Source organism: Schistocerca cancellata, chromosome 1 (assembly GCF_023864275.1).
Source record: "Schistocerca cancellata isolate TAMUIC-IGC-003103 chromosome 1, iqSchCanc2.1, whole genome shotgun sequence".
Lineage (NCBI taxonomy): Eukaryota > Metazoa > Arthropoda > Insecta > Orthoptera > Acrididae > Schistocerca > Schistocerca cancellata.
In genome coordinates this window covers 751059282-751081367 of record NC_064626.1, presented here as the reverse complement: position 1 = coordinate 751081367, position 22086 = coordinate 751059282, and the positions used below count along the sequence as shown (strand labels likewise).

At 39.8% G+C, this 22086-nt stretch overlaps 1 protein-coding gene across 3 annotated transcripts in view; it reads right to left on the bottom strand.

Annotated features, from left to right (window-relative positions):
- The window catches only part of LOC126186005 (serine/threonine-protein kinase Warts-like), a 209146-nt gene that overhangs the window by 6987 nt on the left and 180073 nt on the right, over positions 1 to 22086 (bottom strand). For all 3 annotated transcript variants that reach the window (XM_049928176.1, XM_049928174.1, XM_049928175.1), the window contains exons 6-7: positions 12341 to 12519; positions 1855 to 2138 (exon numbers count right to left, since the gene is read on the bottom strand). In XM_049928176.1, the coding sequence (XP_049784133.1) occupies positions 1855 to 2138; positions 12341 to 12519 (463 nt within the window). The remainder of the gene's footprint in view (positions 1 to 1854; positions 2139 to 12340; positions 12520 to 22086) is intronic.

Sequence of the window (22086 nt, the reverse complement as noted above, 5' to 3'; positions counted from 1 at the left end):
AATGAGGGAAGACATTATCGTTAAATCTTTCAAGAAATTTGGTGTAAGTAATGCTCACAATGGCAGTGAAGACCACCTTATATATGAAGTGGCTAAGAAGAAGAAGAAGAAGAAGAAGAAAGTTCAGATGACTATTTTTAGGGATTTTAAAGGTCAGATCGGTTTTATGAACTAAAAACTTTTTTTGTCTGGCTTTTAAATCTAATAATAAAAATGGTAAAAAATATTATTTTTTTAAAAAACTGCACAAAATTAAGGTACATCTTACAGTCTGTAGCATCTTATACTCCTTAAAAACCTGTATCAGCATTAGTAAAAGTGTTTTGGGATAAAATACTGTGAAAAGTGTAATTTTAATCTCGTGCCAATGATGCATTTTAAGTCTGATTTTACACATTGTAAGCCTCTATGCAAATAATAAATAACAACAAAAAAACAAATACTGTAATTCTAATGTGTTTTATTGTGGTTATAATACAATGTGCAGCTCAAGGGGATGCTGCTATAGTTTGGTCAGTAAGAATGATACATGGTATTTGGTACCTTTTGTCACCTGTCTGGGCATTATACTCTCTCAAGGACAGCTCATATTTTATGGAATTAATGGTTTTACAAACAAGTGGTCTTAATCATACTTGACAAAAAGAATGAAAAAATAGCACTGGACGTTTAAAACCACATTGAAACGACAAAAATCACAAATAAAATCAAGTCCCAACAGATCCTATTTGTAACCACTATTATGCCTGAAATATGAGAATAACTTTCCATATAATGTAGATAAAGCTAAGCTGGTACTTTTTGCAGATGTCAGAAATGTTGCAATTAATCCTGTTAGAGAGACAGCAACAGGAGGAACTGCTAAAAATGTTTTTCAGTGAACTAATGACTAGTTCCTTATAAATAGACACTCATCTAGTTCACACAAATACATACATCAAAAAATGTATTGCATCACCCCAGTTCCCAGACCTCAGGAAAACAGATGTTGATTGTCTTCGTTGATCCATTATGGATCATGGGACGACGGCTAGCATGAACTTCTTGATGCAATAATTTACCAACAGCTGTATGTATTGCAGAAATTTATTTTATTTTATTTTATGAACTTTTATGTGCTACCAGTTTCAGCATTACACTGATGCTATCTTCAGACCCCACTCGGCATAGTCGTAAAATCATTACACACGGAAGGAGCCATATAACTGGACCCGTGAATCAAATTGTCCTGCAACAGCTCTTGGTGGCCAGGTGACACAGACTCAGAAAATGGAGAAACGTACAACATAAAATATGTATCAAACATTAATTTTTCACATGCTAATTAACGGCACATACTGGCAAACATCGGCAAAATGTCAGATATATGTGATCAATTCAGCAATACCAAATTAGCAACTGTCATGGTGCTGAATGAAAACTTACTTTATTTTCAGTCCAGCAAAGTTCAAGTCCTACACTAAAAACAGAGCCTTCAGGCGATAACACTCACAATCTTTTAAAAGAGTGAAAAAGCTTACAAAATCTATGAAGACATGTGCACTTAATATTCTGGATCAGATACATAGAAAGGACAGCCAGCAACCCCAAACTACATTGTGAAACTCCGTGGAACTTTTATTATAATACCAAGGAAATGAAGTAAACATTTCAAAGGAGCAATTTTTTTAATGAAAACATAAAAGTGAATGATCAAATTCTACTTGACTGCACAAAAATTCAACATTACTAGTAAAAAGAAATAATGCTTATGCAAACTTCCTTGGACTAGAAACATAACATTCAACATAAAAGAACCTAAAATTTTGCTATCATTATTCATACCGAAGTATAAAAAGAACTGACAATACTAACCTTGTATTGTGTTTCTGCAGGTGTTCCAGCAAGAAATGGAGGTGAACCAACAAGCATTTCATAAAGTATAACACCTACACTCCACCAGTCACACAACTGAGTGTAACCTGTTCGCAGCAAAACTTCTGGAGCAATGTAATTAGGAGTCCCCACAAGAGAATGAGCTAGGCAGCGCTGATGTTCACGCCGTCTTCGTCTTTCCAATGGTTTCAGTTGATGACATCGGCATTCACTGTTGTTCCAGTCTTCTGCTGGATCCATGGAATCTTGCCGACCGTGTTCACCTGAAAGACACCATCCACATATTAATCAGTTCTCAAACTCTCTCTCTCTCTCTCTCTCTCTCTCTCTCTCTCTCTCTCTCTCACACACACACACACACACACACACATGTGCACGTGCACGTGGTGAATAACCGAAAGCTTACACTGCAAATATTGCAGAAATGGGAAGTGCTATTGATGTTTGGTTTTCACAGATGGTTCAAATGGCTCTGAGCACTATGGGACTTAACTTCTAAGATCATCAGTCCCCTAGAACTTAGAACTAATTAAACCTAGCTGACCTAAGGACATCACACACATTCATGCCCGAGGCAGGATTTGAACCTGCGGCCGTAGCGGTCGCGGGGTTCCTGACTGTAGCGCCTAGAACCGCTCGGCCACCCCAGCCGGCTTTCACAGAATGGATTGGTAGTCAAGGGCTTGTATTATTAGCCAATAAACAGATTGTAGTAATATTTAGAAAGTGTATTTTTTGTGCAAATACACACTTTTTTAAATGGAACAATATCTATTCACATTGTTATTTTTGTTGTCTTCAGTCCTGAGACTGATTTGATGCAGCTCTCCATGCTGCTCTATCCTGTGCAAGCTGCTTCATCTCCCAGTACTTACTGCAACCTACATCCCTCTGAATCTGCTTAGCGTATTCATCTCTTGGTCTCCCTCTACGATTTTTACCCTCCACGCTGCCCTCCAATGCTAAATTTGTGATCCCATGATGCCTCAGAACATGTCCTACCAACCGGTCCCTTCTTCTTGTCAAGTTGTGCCACAAACTCCTCTTCTCCCCAATTCTATTCAATACCTCCTCATTAGTTACATGATCTACCCATTTAATCTTCAGCATTCTTCTGTAGCACCACATTTCGAAAGCATCTACTCTCTTCTTGTCTAAACTATTTATCGTCCATATTTCACTTCCATACATGGCTACACTCCACACAAATACTTTCAGAAACGACTTCCTGACACTTAAATCTATACTCGATGTTAACAAATTTCTCTTCTTCAGAAACGCTTTCCTTGCCATTCCCAGTCTACATTTTATATCCTCTCTACTTCGACCATCATAAGTCATTTTGCTGCCCAAATGGTAAAACTCATTTACTACTTTAAGCGTCTCATTTCCTAATCTAATTCCCTCACCATCACCCGATTTAACTGGACTAAATTCCATTATCCTTGTTTTGCTTTTGTTGATGTTCATCTTACATTCTCCTTCCAAGACACTGCCCATTCCGTTTAACTGCTCTTCCATATCTTTCGCTGTCCCCGACAGAATTACAACGTCATCGGCGAATCTCAAAGTTTTTATTTCTTCTCTATGGATTTTAATACCTATTCCGAATTTTTCTTTTGTTTCCTTTACTGCTTGCTCAATATACAGATCGAATAACATCGGGGAGAGGCTACAACCCTGTCTCACTCCCTTCCCAACGACTGCTTCCCTTTCGTGCCCCTCAAATCTTATAACTGCCATCCGGTTTCTGTACAAATTGTAAATAGCCTTTCGCTCCCTGTATTTTACCCCTGCCACCTTCAGAATTTGAAAGAGAGTATTCCAGTCAACATTGTCAAAAGCTTTCTCTAAGTCTACAAATGCTAGAAACGTAGGTTTGCCTTTCCTTAATCTTTCTTCCAAGATAAGTTGTAAGGTCAGTATTGCCTCACGTGTTCCAACATTTCTACAGAATCCAAACTAACCTTCCCCGAGGTCGGCTTCTACCAGTTTTTCCATTCGTCTGTAAAGAATTTGCGTTAGTATTTTGCAACTGTGACTTATTAAACTGATAGTTCGGTAATTTTTACATCTGTCAACACCTGCTTTCTTGGGGATTGGAATTATTATATTCTTCTTGAAGTCTGAGGGCATTTCGCCTGTCTCATACATCTTGCTCACCAGATGGTAGAGTTTTGTCAGGACTGGCTGTCCCAAGGCCATCAGTAGTTCTAATGGAATGTTGTTTACTCCCGGGGCCTTGTTTCGACTCAGGTCTTTCAGTGCTCTGTCAAACTCTTCGCACAGTACCGTATCTCCCATTTCATCTTCATCTACATCCTCTTCCATTTCCATAATATTGTCCTCAAGTACATCGCCCTTGTATACACCCTCTATATACTTATTCCTATTCACATTAACAAACTAAAAGTAGGGTACAACAGAATATCAGTAGTGTTTGTTGAAGGAATCTAGTGTGAGTCGCTTACGAGATACCATATTGTACAAAGTTTCCACACCAACATTTTTTTTTGTGTCATTCAACCTGTAAAGTTGCTAGGTACAATGTTATTATGTTTGCTTAAGGTGTCTCTGTGTGTTCCTTGAGTGCACTGTGACTTGCTAGTCAGTCAGGTTGTGACAGTCGAGGCAGTAGGTCGTGAATGGACAATCGGATTTACCAATGCAGAAAAAAAAAAAATGACATGCTCATGGTGAATGGAATGTGTAGAAAGAATGTGGTTGGTTTTTGTATGCTGTATGCGACAAGATATCGCAATACATGTCAACCTCTCAGCAATTATTTATCATCCTCTTCAACCGGTTACTTGAAAATGGTAGTGTAATGCCCAGACAACATAACAGAAGGAAACAAAGGATGATTGAAGAGAGAAAATTAATGTTCTTGCTGCTGTAGCAGTTGATATGCACTTCAGCTCCTGCGCAGTTGCACGGAGAAGTGGCACGAGTCAGGCAAGTGTCCTACGTCTCCTCCATCGACATGGGTCCTATATCCCAATCATAACTCTCTCCATCAAGAGCTGCTTGGAAATGATTATGAGAATCGTGCTAACTTCTGTACATGGGCATTAAGACAGGATACTCCAGATATATCATGTATCCTGTTTAGTGATGAAGACACTTTTAATTATGGCCAGGTAAACAGCCGAAACATGCACTATTGGTCTGTTGACAAATCCAATGGCTTCATCAGGTGGAACATCAATGTCCATGGAGTGTAAGTGTGTGGTGTGGGATAGTGAACTGTCAGCTCATAGGCTCGTTTAGCATAGATGGAACACTGAATGCACTACAGACTACTAGGAACCTGTGGTCCAACATGGCTATCCATTCCATAGTACATGAAGTTCTACAGTATGTCTTCACAAAATGTTTCCAAATTGTTGAACTGAACACAAAGGACCTACACCTTGACTGGCCCATTCCCTGTGTTTTGTGCCTGTAGGCATTTTTCTGCTGAGAAAGCTGAAAGAAGCTGTCCGCAAGGACACACCAACTACACCCGATGGCATGCAATGACTTATTACTGCAGCCTGCTCAGACATCTCTGCTGCAATGCTAGCACATGTGCAGCAATCGTTCCATACCTGACTGGAAGTGCGTATTGCTGATGCCAATGATCATTTTGAACACAACCCGTGATGGTCAGTTGTCTTGTTACTGGTCAGAATCCACATTAACTAGTCTATGCAACTGTGTTCTTCTTTAGTGTGTTCTACCACAGATATTACACAAGTGTCAGTGTGGCAACTATTCAAAATACTATATCACGTAAATGACTCGCACTTGAATCCTGTAACAAACACCACTGACATTCTAATTTTCCCTACTTTGAGTCTGTTGATGTCAATAGGTATTGTTCCATTTGAAAAAAATGTACATTTGCAGAAATAATACACTATCTCAGTATTATTACAATCTGTATACTGGTTGCTAACAATACAAGGCCCTGACTACCAATACATTCTGTGAAAATCCCTCATCAATAGCGCTTTCCGCAATATTTGAGGTGCAAGTTTTAGGTCATTGACCCTGTATACAAATATTTTAGGAGGTAGCACTATAGACTAATTGTAATAAAATATTCCATAAAATGTGTTCATTTTTTGTTGGCTACAGAGATACAGCAGTTAGATTGTGACCCAAACAAATATGTAACAAAAGAATAAGCAACAGTTTCATAAAAGAAATTCAATTTCCTTCATGCAACTGGTTGCTTATTATTTCATTATATACATTTGCTGAGGATGGATAAAATACCAAACAAATACTCACAGACGATGTAAAGCAAAGGCAAACGATTAAGGTCAACATTGATTTTTCAGAAATTCTACCTCAAATGATAAATTTGTCTCTTGAGTTTACTTTTGCTTTCTACACTTCTGTTATCAACCATTCCCATAGGCAAACAACTGAGGTCTGGGACCTTGGTGGCCATGAGACGACTATTTCGGCTGATCCATCTTCCAGGGAACGTCAGGTATAAATGGTGTCTCACGTGATGAGCAGATGTGCAATGGCCTTATCATGTTGTAAAAAAAAAAATACCATCCCTGTAGCCAAAGGAACCTCTTCCAATAACACTGGAAGCTCATTATTGAGGTAGTCTAGATAGCAGGGCCCTGTAGGACTGTGCAGCAACACAACAGGTCTATTAATTGATTGTCTACCATAGCACACCACCCATTTACACAGAAGCATTCTTGAAACTGTTTTTTTTTTCCCCCACACAGGCATATGAGTTTTTCTCAGACAAATGATGTGAATTCCAAGAGTTACTGATACAGTGACAAGTGAAAATGGCTTCATGAGTAAACGGTATTAACGGAATTAGTCAGTGATTTGCAATTAGCCAACGATAAAAATTCCAATCATCTACCTTCATCTTCTTCTTGAAAATGTTGAATTCACTGTAAACGGTGAGGATAGAGGCCATACATTCATAGCGCCCACCATATTCTTGTATATAGGGCCACCAATATATGTAGGAATTCTGCTTGTACTTAATGAAGGATTATGTTCCACATACTCAGTGTCTTCTGCTTCATCAACATAGTTCATTTGGAAGTTCACAAGAAATAAGACTGCTGTGCACTGCACCAGTCTCAACAAAAAACAGATTTTTTAACCTAGTACTCTGCAGTTAATTTTCATTACAAAACCCATACAAAAATATCATATCGTCACACTCAGCATTCATAAATACACATGGCTTCCTTAACACTTTCGAAATCAAGCCTGAGAATAGTCAGGGTCACAACTTTGCGTTAAAAGACTGCACCCGAGTATAGGTCAAGCCATTAGTTTCTCAATGCACTAGCCACGTGTTGCCCGAAAACTGGACTCTCTTCATATGGTAACTTTGTACGGACGTCTCACTGCCTGTCTCTTGAACTGGCAATGCCTTCTATTGTCAATTTATAGACTTATTTGGAGAGAAAAAAATAACATTAGCAAACTTAACAGCCGCTGTCATGAGTGGATGATTTAATATGATTGTACTGAAGTAATTTCATGAATGTACTCACATTAGGTTCTGCAGATTGCTGTAATTCTGCTACAAATGTGTCACATTTGTTGGACGGGCATGTAATTTTGGAAGTTCAAGAGTAATAAACTGCTCAATAACTCACCTCCCACTTTTTTCTGGGAGGATAATTATACTTTATGTCATTATTATTTTAAAATTTGTAATCTATCAAAGAACTAAAGCAAATACGAAAAATAAATCTTGAAGCTTGGTCCTTATTTAGTATGCATCACTCTTGAATATACATCAATTATATATGTGCCAGTAACACTTTAAATAATGGCATAAATGGCTGGTTTTCTAGGCCCAATAATCTTCTGACTGGCTAGTCTCCAAAAAAATGTTAAACGTATGGGCGTGTTGAAAAGTAATTCCTCTGAATTTTTTATGTGAAAACTCTTAAAGCTTTTTTAAATAAAACGTATATTATTAAAATTCTACATCTTTATCCTTCATGTCTACATATTTGCATCACTCTGCCACTAGAGGACTCTGGATTGTTGTAGCGTGTAACATGACGGTGTGTAAATTAACTATGTCGTTGCTTGAGAAACAGCGTGCTGTAATTGAGTTTCAAATTCAAAGAGTTACTACACATGGAGCTCCTTAAGCATGACAATTCCAGACCAAAACGAGTGCTGCAACATCTGCAACAACCCAATGCCTTGGGTTCACTGTCATTGATCATTCTCCATACAGTCCCGATCCGGCTCAATCTGATTTTCATCCGTTTCGAGAACTCAAAGCACACCTTCTAGGACTTCACTTTGACAGTGCTTAAGTAGTGAAAGTACAAGTGAGGCTATGGTTTGAGGAACAAACACAAACATTCTAAAATTACACCATCAACAATGTGGACTCTTGTTGGAAGAAATGTGTTTGTCAACAGGGTGACCATGTTGAAAAATAAATATTAGACATGAAGAATAAAAGAGATATTTTGTTTAAAAGCTTCCAGGTATTTCACATAAAAAAATTACTTTTCAGCAAGTCCTCATAATATAATTGTTATTGTGGTCTTCAGTCCAAATACTGGTTTGACACAGCTCCCCATCCTAATCAATCATGAGCAATTCTCTTTATTTCTGAACAACTACCGAACCTACATCCATTTTAACCTGCTTACTGTATTCATGCCAAGGTCTCCCTTAACAACTGCTAACTGCCTACCCCCTCATGCTTCCCTTCATTACCAAACTAACAATTCCTTGATGTCTCATTCTATGTCAGCCAATCCCTTTTAAATTTGAACTGCACCATAAATTTCTTTTTTCCTCCAATATGATTCAGTACCTCCTTATTAGTCATTCTTTCTACCTATCTAATTTTCAGTATTCTACTGTAGTGTAGAATACAGCAGAAAAATTCAATTATATAGACTCAAGCGCAACATCACAACTTGAAGTTCGTAACAAAAATGCCAACTGAAAAATAAACCCCACATCTTTGTCACAACCTGCACCTCACTAACCAATAATAATTGTATTCAGTATATAAAATGTATTATTCAAATTAATCTATATTACCACCACCTAATATTATACACTGCCACAGGAGGGGGGGGGGGGGGGGGGGGGGGGGATGCAAACACCCCTCCTCCCTCCTTCCCCCCCCCCCCCCGCTCTCTCTCTCTCTCTCTCTCTCTCTCTCTCTCTTAATGACTTATGCTTCTTTTCTTTTACTTAATAGGGTAACAGTAAGTATAATGGCCAGTGTGGGCATAATTATGATCTGAATTTGTGACTCCATATAGTACTGCACTCACACAGCAGCTGCATAAAGGTGCCACTTGAAACCCACTCAGTTACACATAGTCATCTGGAGGAGCCAAGATATCACATTGTTTGCATTCTTGTTTCATGTGGTTCTGAAACTTTCTGATTTGAGGGAAGTTCTTAGTTTGTGAAGTTAATACAAATTTACACCACAAATTAGATTTTTCTGCCACAGTTGCATTGAAAAAGTGGTTATTGACAAATTTCGATGTCGACAAAGTTTTCGTCGGAGGTCTTCACAAATTAAAAATAACTTTTGCATACTGGCATCTAGACAGGCACAGTGAGCAGCCTGTGGCCAGTATACTCACTTTCAACAAATTTTTTTTCTTCCATTTTTACTATTGCTTATGTGAAAGAATTTGAACGTAACTTTATAAATACTGAATCTTAATAAATACAACAATTATTCAATGACAATATTATTATTATTATTATTATTATTGTTATTAAATTATAAAAATATTTTATTTTTTCCACATCTTTAAATCGCACACGCATAACCACAAAGAAGAAAATCAATGAAGGCACTTGAGTCACACGTAAAGAGCAATACAGCCAGTGAAGGGCAGCATCGTTAATGAAACTATTGCAGCCACCTATCAAGTTCGAAGGAATACATTTCAAGAAAAATCTACATGATACTGTCAACAAGAAAGTATTTGGAGGGTTCCAATCTGCTTTTAACCCCAAAACAAGAAAAGGAAATTTTTTACCATCTCCTGCTGTTGGAGAACAGATTTTTCAGCACGACAGTTAAGGGTCTGCAATGAACAGAATTTGAACTGGCCAAAAGGAACAATCTTCCTCACAGTTTCAATAAGGAGAGCAGAATGGCTAGAAAAGGGTGGTTTGCTGGTTTCTGGAAAAGGTTTCAACACTGAGGCTGAGGTCAAGTGCTCAGGTGGTGCAAGGTGGCCCCACGAGCAGAGTGTGGCTATTAGTAAAGACAAAAATGACTATTTGTGCGAAAACTATGGCTAAAATTTTTTGAATCCTTTCACTTTATATTCTATCCCGGCCACCCTATCACCCTAGATCCTTCCCTTCCTTCCTAAAGTGGTGTTCTGTCAACCCCCCCCCCCCCTTCCAGCCAACAAAACATCCTAGTCCATCCCTACTTGCACTTCCAACCTCTTGCCACAGTGGTCATTTTGCTGTGGACGAGCCAGGTGCAAGACCTGCCTGATTCACCTACCCAGCTCATCCTACTCCAGTGTCCTGTCACACATTTATCCTATCCCATCAGAGGCAGGGTTACCTGTGAAAGCATCCGTGCCATACACCAGCTCTGATGCAATCAATGCACAGCATTTTCTGTGGGCAGATATCCACCAGAATGAATGGCCACTGCCAAACTGAGGTCAAGAACCAAAGCTGACCACCCAGTGGCACAACATGCTGCTGAGTACGACATGCTTGAGTTCAGTGGTTGCATCACAACTCATGCCATCAGGATCTTTCCCTCCAGATGGCAATTATCCTTAAAACACACTCTTCAATCTCATTATCCTCCTGGCCTCCATCTCCACTAGCCCACTGTCCCCAAACACGCTACCCAACAATTTCCCCTTCCTCTGTTCTATCATCCCCTCTCAATACACACCTCCACTCCACTCCACTCCACCATCATCATCATCATCATCATCATCATCATCGTCATCATTAGCCCATGCGCCTATCACTCCTCCCTCCTGCATTCCTAGCCTGCACATCTGCTGCCTCCATAAGAGCTGTTTTGTAAGTGAACTCTCATCCAATATATTAAGGCCTTCATTTTCCGATTAAGCCATTGGTTATCTGCATCCTCATAATCTGTCTTTGCATTCACATTTTGCCAAGTGTATTCCTCTTAAACTTCTCACCATTTCTTAGCCCTGCCTTTCCCATCATTTGAATTATTGCACTCTTTTTGAGTAACTGTGCTGAAGTGCGAGTTTAGTTCATTCTTAGACTGGTTTCTTTGTGAAACTGTGGCACTTTCTATCAAAACCAATAACCATTTTATCTCATAAATTATTATTGGCTTCTAATTTACTAGTCTTCAACAGCTCAATCTCTTCAGTATACTTTCAGCTGATGACTGTTTCAGCAAGTCCTTCGGCAATAAGGTATTGCTCTGATGTTTGTCTCAAATTTCTTTTAAAATGAAACCATGAGATAGCCTTTCCCTTGCTCATTCTTTTACTATTTGTTCCTAATACCCAATAGTTTATATATTTCTTATTTATCTCCTTAAACTTCATAGCAATACAATTCCAAAACTGAAACAGCACTCTAGAAAAAATAATAATGTAACAATCCTGTTAAATGACAGTGTAACATGACTAAAGCACATGAACACCTGTCTTCCTCTTGCACAACACACTATTTTTTATGATTAGTTTCCTTGAATAGTATTGCTTCTTTGACCAACACAGGAAAGTGAATGTAAAACAGACAGTCAGAGAAAATGAGACAGATGAGGAAAAAAATAAGTAAACTGTTTATTATTTCAAAAGCAATTGCTATAACTGTTAAAACATTTAGTCCACGATGAGACAAGATGATCAGTGCCTTCATGGAAAAATGTTTACAGTTGTGTGCAGAACAATAATTGTAGTCAGGCATGCACACAGGTGGGTCCACATGTTGCCAAGGTTGATTCAATTATGCTTAAAAAGTTTTGCTGGGAAGCCCTTGAACATTCCATACCGTCCATATCTTTCCCCATGCGATTTCCGTAGTTTTGGAGCCTCTCAAGAAAGACATTCACAGTTGTCAATTTGCTTTCGAAAAAAGAGGTGCAACCCTGGGCACAATCATGTTTCCATAGCCAAATGCAAATATTTTTCCATGATGGCACTGACCATCTTGTCTCACAGTGTAAGTTATGGCAATTACTTTTGAAATAATAAACAGTTTTCTTACTTTTTTCCACCTGTCTCTTTTCATTTGGACTGCTCCTTACATTAAGTATGGGACTGACGGAAAAACTATTCTATGGAAACGAAAGCTAGCAAGAATTTGTAAATCTACCATAGGAGGGGAGTGTGGAGATGGGGGTGGTGAATTGAATTTGGATGTTGTCCATATACAGCCCCAATGTAAAATGAATATAACTACAGGAACAACGTACAAGTAGACACTAACAGTGTTTTATTATAACATTTCTTACCATTCCTTTGGTAATACTTGGAGTTGTGAGTCCACCGGAAACCCGTGCAAAGACCAAAGTCTGTTAATTTTATGTGGCCATCCCTATCAATGAGTATGTTGTCTGGTTTTATATCACGATGAATAAACCCCATTTTATGTACACTTTCCACTGCACATGTCAGTTCAGCAATATAGAACCTAATAAAAGAAAGCAATACTTATCACATATTCTGATCATCTCAAAATCATACACATTAAAACATTCAACAACTCAGTTCTGTACATATTGTATCATGCATGTTTGAAGCATTGTGAATGGTTGTTAACATAATCATGCTTCTAATCTGCTGCATATTATGATGTTATGAAACAAGGATAAAACTAAATAGTTGGATAAGATGCAGATATTGCAAAATATAGCATTTTTCTAACTACGATTAACTGGATAAAAGTATTTTATATGATGTCAAACTACAAACTAAATAATGTGATGCTTATACCTTAAAACAATCAAAAATTACATGATTTTTACTGAAATATTGCTTCTATTAATGATCTCATATTTTAAAAATTACAGGCATCTTTCAAAATTTGTAAGTAACATTTCTGAGGTATAACTCAAACACCTATAAATCAGGAAATGGAAGAGCATTTCTGAACAGAAATATGTATTTTAACTTACTCATTCATTCAAATACCAGGAGGTATCTCAAAATGCACTCCATACAAGAGTCACATATACAAATAGCAAAATTCTATGTGCCTTGAAACAATTCTTGACATGTTAGGAAACTAGATATACAGACAATGCCAGTAACCCATTACAATATGAGACAATATGATGGTCATGTTACAAGATGTCTGCTGTCAGAAGGGCAAGGGATACAGTAAGAGGAATGTGCTACGAGCTCGTGCACAGCACAAGTAGCGAAGTCCTTCCAGCAAAAACATCAGCTGTCTCACTGTTAATATTGTAAATTTGTTACTGTTTGTAATTGAGCCATGTCATGGCTCAGCATTTTTGATTTACCCACAAGATTATTTCATTTGTTTTCCCCGCCGCGATAGGGGGAGTGATCGCTGAGCGCTGTTGGCACTGGTGCACGAAGCAACAGTTTTTGGAGGACGGCTCGGTCGGTATATGGCGACAGGACGGAAGCGGTGGGGAGTCAACTGCTGCCAGCCGATTAAGGATTGCGATGAGTGTAGCTGTTTGCGAGCATGTGGGGAGGACAGAATGCTCGCTTGCTTAGCGTGGTTCTCCATGACCAGCTGTTGTTTGTTGGGCCTAGCACTCGAGTGTAATAGGAAACTGCATTGGTGTGGTTCTCGTCACCTGGCTAAGGCCGAAATTTTCATATACTTTTATTATATTTCATGATCATTACTTTATTATGGGGTTGATACTTGTAGCCAACATTTTGTGATTTGAAATACTTCAGAGAATATCATCATGTGCCAGGTGTCTACTGTGAATAAATCTTAATTTGTTTCATACTGTATGGCACGGTATCCACCATCATCGATCATTTTATGAAAATTCTGTCCAAATTATTATTACATTAGACTTTGTTAAAATTGGTGCGTTTAAATTGCAAATTTCCTAATTCTACTAATATTGCTTGGGATAAACCCATCTATTTCTTGATATTATCATATTTGTGTATTAAGTTGTGTTTCTTCTCGAGACTGACTGAATTGATTTTGTAACACGTGGGGGGAGTATTTAAATGAAAATTTGCTAATAACACAAACGTCGTGAAATTGAAAACTTGACAGTGTTTACTCATGGCACCAGTCGTTAATGTTATTTCTGGCTACAGCTTACTTAACTGATATAAAATAATTTAGAAATTTTGTGTATTTGTCATGAAAGGTGAACTGATGTCATATGACATTGACATTTGTGTAGGGTTTACATAAGCTTAAGTGAAATCAGGAGAAGAAAAAAACCGGATTATCATTGCCACATTTCCCCCTCCCCGGGCAGTAGTGAATTTGTTGCACTCTTGCCGAAACGGATTTTTTTTAAGGTTTGATTTACATCTAGTACAAATCACAAGTTCAATATTTTTCTGGTGTAATTGTTAATATTTGAACATGTTGCACTATTGTACGATATAATATACCTTTTACTAGCAGTACCTTTATGTAAAGTTTCAGAGTGGGGCTGCATGTTCTTCTAGAGAATGTTTAAAAAAAATTATTTTTTTAATTGCTAAAATTTCCTTTTAAACTGTTAGTTGTATTAACTTGGATGTATAACCAATTACTGTTAAATAATTAATTTGTGTCAACAAGGCTTGGACCAAATAAATGTGCCTAAACCTTCCCCATCCTGGCTCTGCTACTGTCTGTACACCACAGTAATTTAGACTGTAGTGCCAATGCTGCTGACATCCCTATAAGCCGCTGCAACTTCTCCTGGCACTGGTATGATGGCAAGCATTTACTACACAACTCTTTATATTTTGTAATTAGGCAATTAAAAAGATGTTATATCTCATCCAGAACAATGACATGATGAGATTTGTTTTGGTATCGTGTCACACAGATGTCTGATATGGTTGTGCTGTCATTGAAATTGGTGATGGTAATCCTAGCCTTAACAATGCCTTGTATTGCGGCAGTTCAACATTCCATAATAAATCTCTAGTCTATGTTGTTGGTGGGAACCTACTGCTATCAGGTGCTAATAGAAAAGAAAGATTTCTTTATACTTGTGGGTTTCAATCACGAACTCAGCACTTCTAATATAGTCATATAGTCTATGAAGCAAAATGGCAAGACAGTTATTGGCATGGACAATGGACACACATTCACATCGAGTGCAGTTAAAATCCTTAACTGCTCATCCTGATTCAAGTTTTAATTGTTTTCCTAAATTGATTAACATTAATGCTGGGATAGCTTCTTGCCTACAATGTAATACCTGCCTCCCCTTATCCTCTCCTATACTACCAACCAAATGTTTGACCACCACACACACCTCAAAATAAGTGATATTGGAATACAGGATTATTCGTAAGCACCTTCACAGTTTTAGAAGATGACTGCACAAAAACTACAAGACATACAAAAAAGATACACATATCAGTGAATAGAGCATCTCTCCAAAGTTTTTAACTCACTTTACAGGTGCTCAATACAGGCACTGTTTGTGATGCAGTAAACATTAATAAACACATGCAACCCATTGAAGTGGTTGGGAAAATGCTACAGTTCTTTGGTCTGGAAATCTGTTAATTATGTTGTCTGTCTTAAGGTGTGAACTAATTCAATCCAACAATGCAAAGTGGATGATCTGCCTACATGTTGTGACATGCCTACCCCTAATGCAGTTGCACCAAGGCATATTATTGCATCGAAATTTGGAGGAATGCTCTATCCACTGATGTATGTCACATTTCTGTATGTTTTGTAGTTTCTGCACAGTGATATTCTGAAACACTGTAAGTCCTTATGAATAACTTGCACACACACATTGTATGAGTAACCACCTGCATCTTCTTAAAACATGTAACGGACCAATCTCTGATGAAATTCTTGTAAGACTTCACACTGAATACACTGAGTAAATGGAAAGGAGGATTAGTGTTTAACATACCATCAACAATGAGGTCATTAGTTAAAGAAAGGGTAGGAAATTGGCCATCTCCTTTTGAAAAGTATTATCTCAGCATTTGGGTGAAGCAATTTGTGAAAACCATTGAAATATTAAACCCAGATGGCAGCATGTGGATTTGATCTGTTGTCCGTCAAATGTGAGTCTAGTATTCAAATGGTTCAAATGACTCTGAGCACTATGGGACTTAACATCTGAGGTCATCAGTCCCCTTGAGTCTAGTGTCTTACCATTGTGCTACTTTCTTGGAAAACACTCAGTGTGAAAGACCCTTTTTTGGATCAGAACTGCAAATGGTTGGAAAAGAATGTGTGTCACTCCTGTCTTTAAAAAGGGTAAAAGAATAAATACACAGGATAATACACCAAAATCCATAATGTTGTTCTGTTGCCAAATCCTAGGGCACATTCTTAGCTTGCAGCCATTATGACAAGCCTGGAGGAAAGAAACTTCTCTCAAAGAAACAGCACAACATCAGGGACAATCACTCATACGAAACTTGCCTTTTTCACACATGATATCTAGTAGATACAAATTACAGGCAAACAGGTAGATTCCTACATTTCTGAAAAGTGTAAGAAATTGAAAATGTGTGCTACCACAAAATATATGACAATCTGTTTTTGTCAGTTGCTTGGGAATTTAACAACACTCACATATGGCATGTGCCAAAATGTAGAAATTTCAAAAAGTACAGCACAAATCTACATCTACATCTACATCTACATCCATACTCCGCAAGCCACTTGACGGTGTGTGGCGGAGGGTACCTTGAGTACCTCTATCGGTTCTCCCTTCTATTCCAGTCTCATATTGTTCGTGGAAAGAAGGATTGTCGGTATGCCTCTGTGTGGGCTCTAATCTCTCTGATTTTATCCTCATGGTCTCTTCACGAGATATACATAGGAGGGAGCAATATACTGCTTGACTCTTCGGTGAAGGTATGTTCTCGAAACTTTGGCAAAATCCCATACCGAGCTACTGAGCGTCTTTCCTGCAGAGCCTTCCACTGGAGTTTATCTATCATCTCCCTAACGCTTTCGCGATTACTAAATGATCCTGTAACGAAGCACGCTGCTCTCCGTTGGATCTTCTCTATATCTTCTATCAACCCTATCTGGTACAGATCCCACACTGCTGAGCAGTATTCAAGCAGCGGGCGAACAAGCATACTGTAACCTACTTCCTTTGTTTTCGGATTGCATTTCCTTAGGGTTCTTCCAATGAATCTCAGTCTGGCATCTGCTTTACTGACGATCAACATTATATGATCATTCCATTTTAAATCACTCCTAATGCGTACTCCCAGATAATTTAACTGCTTCCAGTTGCTGACCTGCTATTTTGTAGCTAAATGATAAAGAATCTATCTTTCTGTGTATTCGCAGCACATTACACTTGTCTACATTGAGATTCCATATGCTCTTACTTTGTTCATTAAACGACTGTGGGGAACTGTATCGAACGCCTTGCGGAAGTAAAGAAACACGGCATCTACCTGTGAACCCGTGTCTATGGCTCTCTGAGTCTCGTGGACGAATAGCGCGAGCTGGGTTTCACATGACCGTCTTTTCGAAACCCATGCTGATTCCTACAGAGTAGATTTCTAGTCTCCAGAAAAGTCATTATACTCGAACACAATACATGTTCCAAAATTCTACAACTGATCGACGTTAGAGATATAGGTCTATAGTTCTGCACATCCGTTCGACGTCCCTTCTTGAAAACGGGGATGACCTGTGCCCTTTTCCAATTCTTTGGAATGCTACGCTATTCTAGAGACCTACGGTACACCGCTGCAAGAAGGGGGGCAAGTTCCTTCGCGTACTCTGTGTAAAACTGAACTGGTATCCCATCAGGTCCAGAGGCCTTTCCTCTTTTGAGCGATTTTAATTGTTACTCTATCCCTCTGTCGTCTATTTCGATATCTACCATTTTGTCATCTGTGCGACAATCTAGAGAAGGAACTACAGTGCAATCTTCCTCTGTGAAACAACTTTGGAAAAAGACATTTAGTATTTCGGCCTTTAGTCTGTCATCCTCTGTTTCAGTACCATTTTGGTCACAGAGTGTCTGGACATTTTGTTTTGATCCAGCTACTGCTTTGACATAAGACCAAAATTTCTTAGGATTTTCTGCCACGTCAGTACATAGAACTTTACTTTCGAATTCATTGAACGCCTCTCGCATAGCCCTCCTCACACTACATTTCGCTTCGTGTAATTTTTGTTTGTCTGCAAGGTTTTGGCTATGTTTACGTTTGCTGTGAAGTTCCCTTTGCTTCCGCAGCAGTTTTCTAACTCGGCTGTTGTACCACTGTGGCTCTTTTCCATCTCTTATGATCTTGCTTGGCACATACTCATCTCACGCATTATGTACGACGGTTTTGAACTTTGTCCACTGATCCTCAACACTATCTGTACTTGAGACAAAACTTTTGTGTTGAGCCAACAGGTACTCTGAAATCTGCTTTTTGTCACTTTTTCTAAACAGAAAAATCTTCCTACCCTTTTTAATATTCCTATTTACGGCTGAAATCATCGATGCCGTAACCGCTTTATGATCGCTGATTCCCTGTTCTGCGTTAACTTTTTCAAGTAGTTCAGGTCTGTTTGTCACCAGAAGGTCTAATATGTTATCGCCATGAGTCGGTTCTCTGTTTAACTGCTCTAGGTAGTTTTCATTTAAAGCACTTAAAAAAATTTCACTGGATTCTTTGTCCCTGCCACCCATTATGAACGTTTGAGTCTCCCAGTCTATATCTGGCAAATTAAAATCTCCACCCAGAACTATAACATGGTGGGGAAATCTACTCGAAATATTTTCCAAATTATCCTTCAGGTGCTCAGCCATAACAGCTGCTGAGCCAGGCGGCCGATAGAGACATCCAATTACCATGTCTGAGCCTGCTTTAACCGTGACCTTCACCCAAATCATTTCACATTTCGGATCTCCGTCAATTTCCTTCGATACTATTGCACTTCTTATCGCTATAAACACGCCTCCCTCTTCACTGTCCAGCCTGTCTCTGTGGTATACATTCCAATCTGAGTTTAGGATTTCATTACTGTTTACGTCTGGTTTCAGCCAACTTTCTGTCCCTAGTACTATATGGGCGTTGTGACCGTTTATTAATGAGAGCAGTTCTGGAACCTTTCTATAGACGCTCCTGCAGTTTAATATTAGCACATTAATATTGTTATTCCCTGTTGCATTTTGCCTACTCCTACCTTGCCGCGTCTCAGGAGGCGTCTTGTCGGGTCTAGGGAGGGGATTCTCTAACCTAAAAAACCCCCATGTGCACTCCACACGTACTCCGCTACCCTTGTAGCCGCTTCCGGCGTGTAGTGCACGCCTGACCTATTCAGGGGGACCCTACATTTCTCCACCCGATAGCGGAGGTCGAGAAATTTGCACCCCAGATCTCCGCAGAATCGTCTGAGCCTCTGGTTTAAGCCTTCCACTCGGCTCCAAACCAGAGGACCGCGATCGGTTCTGGGAACGATACAACAAATAGTTAGCTCTGATTCCACCCTGCGAGCGAGCCTTTCCGCCTTCACCAATTCCGCCAACCGCCTGTACGAACTGAGGATGTCCTCTGAACCCAGACGGCAGGAGTCATTGGTGCCGACATGAGCAACAATTTGCAGTCAGGTGCACCCAGTGCTCTCTATCGCCGCCGGTAGGGCCTCCTCCACATCTCGGATGAGACCCCCCGGCAAGCAGACAGAGTGAACACTGGTCTTCTTCCCCGACCTTCCCGCTATTTCCCTAAGGGGCTCCATCACCCGCCTAACGTTGGAGCTCCCAATAACTAATAAACCCCTCCCCCCGTGTGCCTGCTCGGACCTTGCTGAAGGAGCAGCCACATTTTCACTCACAGGCAGAGCGGGCGATGCCACACGGCCAGCCTCCATATTGACCCTCCGCCTCGTGCGCCGCGAACGCCGCTGAACCCGCCACTCCCCTTGGGGAGAGGGTGGCCCAACCACGCCCGGTACCTGCGAAGATGTCTCGACAGCAGGGACAGTGGGTGAAGCATGTAACACCTGGGGTGTACCTTGCGACGCACCAGACTCCCCACTGCTGCTACACTCCGAGGCAGCAGCCTGAAGACGGCTGACCGCGGCCATCAACATGCTCAGCTGTTCGCGAACAGTGGCCAGCTCCTCCTGCGTCCGTACACAGCAGTCACACAGCCTATCCATCCTAAGGAATCAATTTACTGAAGAGAGTTAATCAACCTTTAACTAGACTGCTAATTCACTAAAGGCGGCTGTTTATTCACTAAACTGTGGTTGCTAGCCACTTCTTGTAGAAAACAATGAAAATAGCACTACCTGTCTCTGGACTGTATTGAAAACAAACACTAGCACTACTGGTACTATGGTTGACTAAAGGGACTCTCTCTGACTGTATTCAAAACAAACACGAAATCTATGGAACTATTAATAGCACTCGACAATTAAAGTTTCCTAAAAGCAAAAACACACGGAAGAAGAAGTGACAAGTAAGAAAAATACAGTTAATACTTAAATTATGGTAGCTCGCTGCACAGCAGACGTGAAGCGGACGGCGGTTACGACGACACTGACACTACTGGCACTATGGCTGACTAAAGGGACTCTCTCTGACTGTATTCAAAACAAACATGAAATCTATGGAACACTATTAATAGCACCCAACAATTAAAGTTTCCTAAAAGCAAATACACACGGAAGAAGAAGTGACAAGTGAGAAAAATACAGTTAATACTTCAATTAAGGTAGCTCGCTGCACAGCAGACGTGAAGCAGACGGCAGTTACTACGACATGATAAATTCATAGCACAGAAATATTTAACACTACACAAAGCCAATAACAATTTCCATACGAGAAGAAAGCAAGAAAATTTGTAAGTGCCATCTGAAGATGGATTTGTAATAAATCTGAAATCAGTAATGGTTAAATTTAAATAAACTTTTGACCAAGATATGATTCTACAGAGCATCTTCACAAATATGTGCTTTAACTTGAAGATTGTTGTTGGTAAAAGACCAACTGAAACCAAAGTAACATCAGTTATGCCCCAGCAGAGTACAACAGAACTGCAAACATTCACAATATAAATAAAAAATTTATTAGATAGTGTCAGCAGTAGGATGACTGAGATTCGACCAAATAGAACGACTCAACAAGGCTGGGCCAACTGGTCTGCGGCCATCAACGGCACACCATTGAGTGCAAACAGCTACATAAACAGCGGAAAAGCTGAGAAGTGGAGACAGCATTACAGTTAAACAAAGTCCGACAAGTAATAAAAAGAAAGAAAACGTGAGATACAGTGAAAGCGGAGTCCGAAAACCAATGGTGCATTAAGAGGACGAGACGATAGCAAAGTTAATACACAACTGACCCCATGTCACTGTGTAGCAGAACTTATAAGGCAGCTGGGAGCTCCAAATGGCCACCAGAACTATGTGTGATGCAGCAGCATACCTTGCTAGCACTATAGGCTGTAGCAGCTCTGCCTAGTGGCCAAGATCCAATTCCATGCTCTCCAGTGTGTTTTAAAGTTGCTGGGACAGGATATCAGACACCTGTCCATCGTCTGGCTGGAAGCATCCTGGATGACGTTTCAGAAGGTGAATCAGTGGTGCGATTGGTGTGCCAGCACTCCAGCTGGTGGGAGGAACTGGAAATGTCTGGCATTTTGCTGGGACATGGCAATGTGGGTGTTGTTGATTTTGGTTGTGGAGGCTGCACGAGATCTTCAGTGTGTTGAGTGACATGATGTGCCAACCCATGGGTGATGCTGACATCCATGTATTTTTCTCTGTATGAGCATGACAACAATGCTGTGCCTGGCAATTATTATCCTGAGTGCTGGGTCCAGGGCTCCTGAGGCTTTAAGATCAGAAGATGGAGAAACATTGGCTGTGTTCACTCATGCTGAAGCTTTGGGCTATGGTCTTGGATGTAAGTGATCCCGTATGTGCTCAAGAACAGTATAGGCACCGCTGCTGTGGTGGTTGCGGTTTCCCATGCTTTCAAAATTTGCTACTTAAATGTCAAAGTCAGCATAATATGATCAACTTCACAATTGGGTGAGATAGTGGACTAACAAGGTGATGGATAGAATTGTCCAAAATCCATTACCC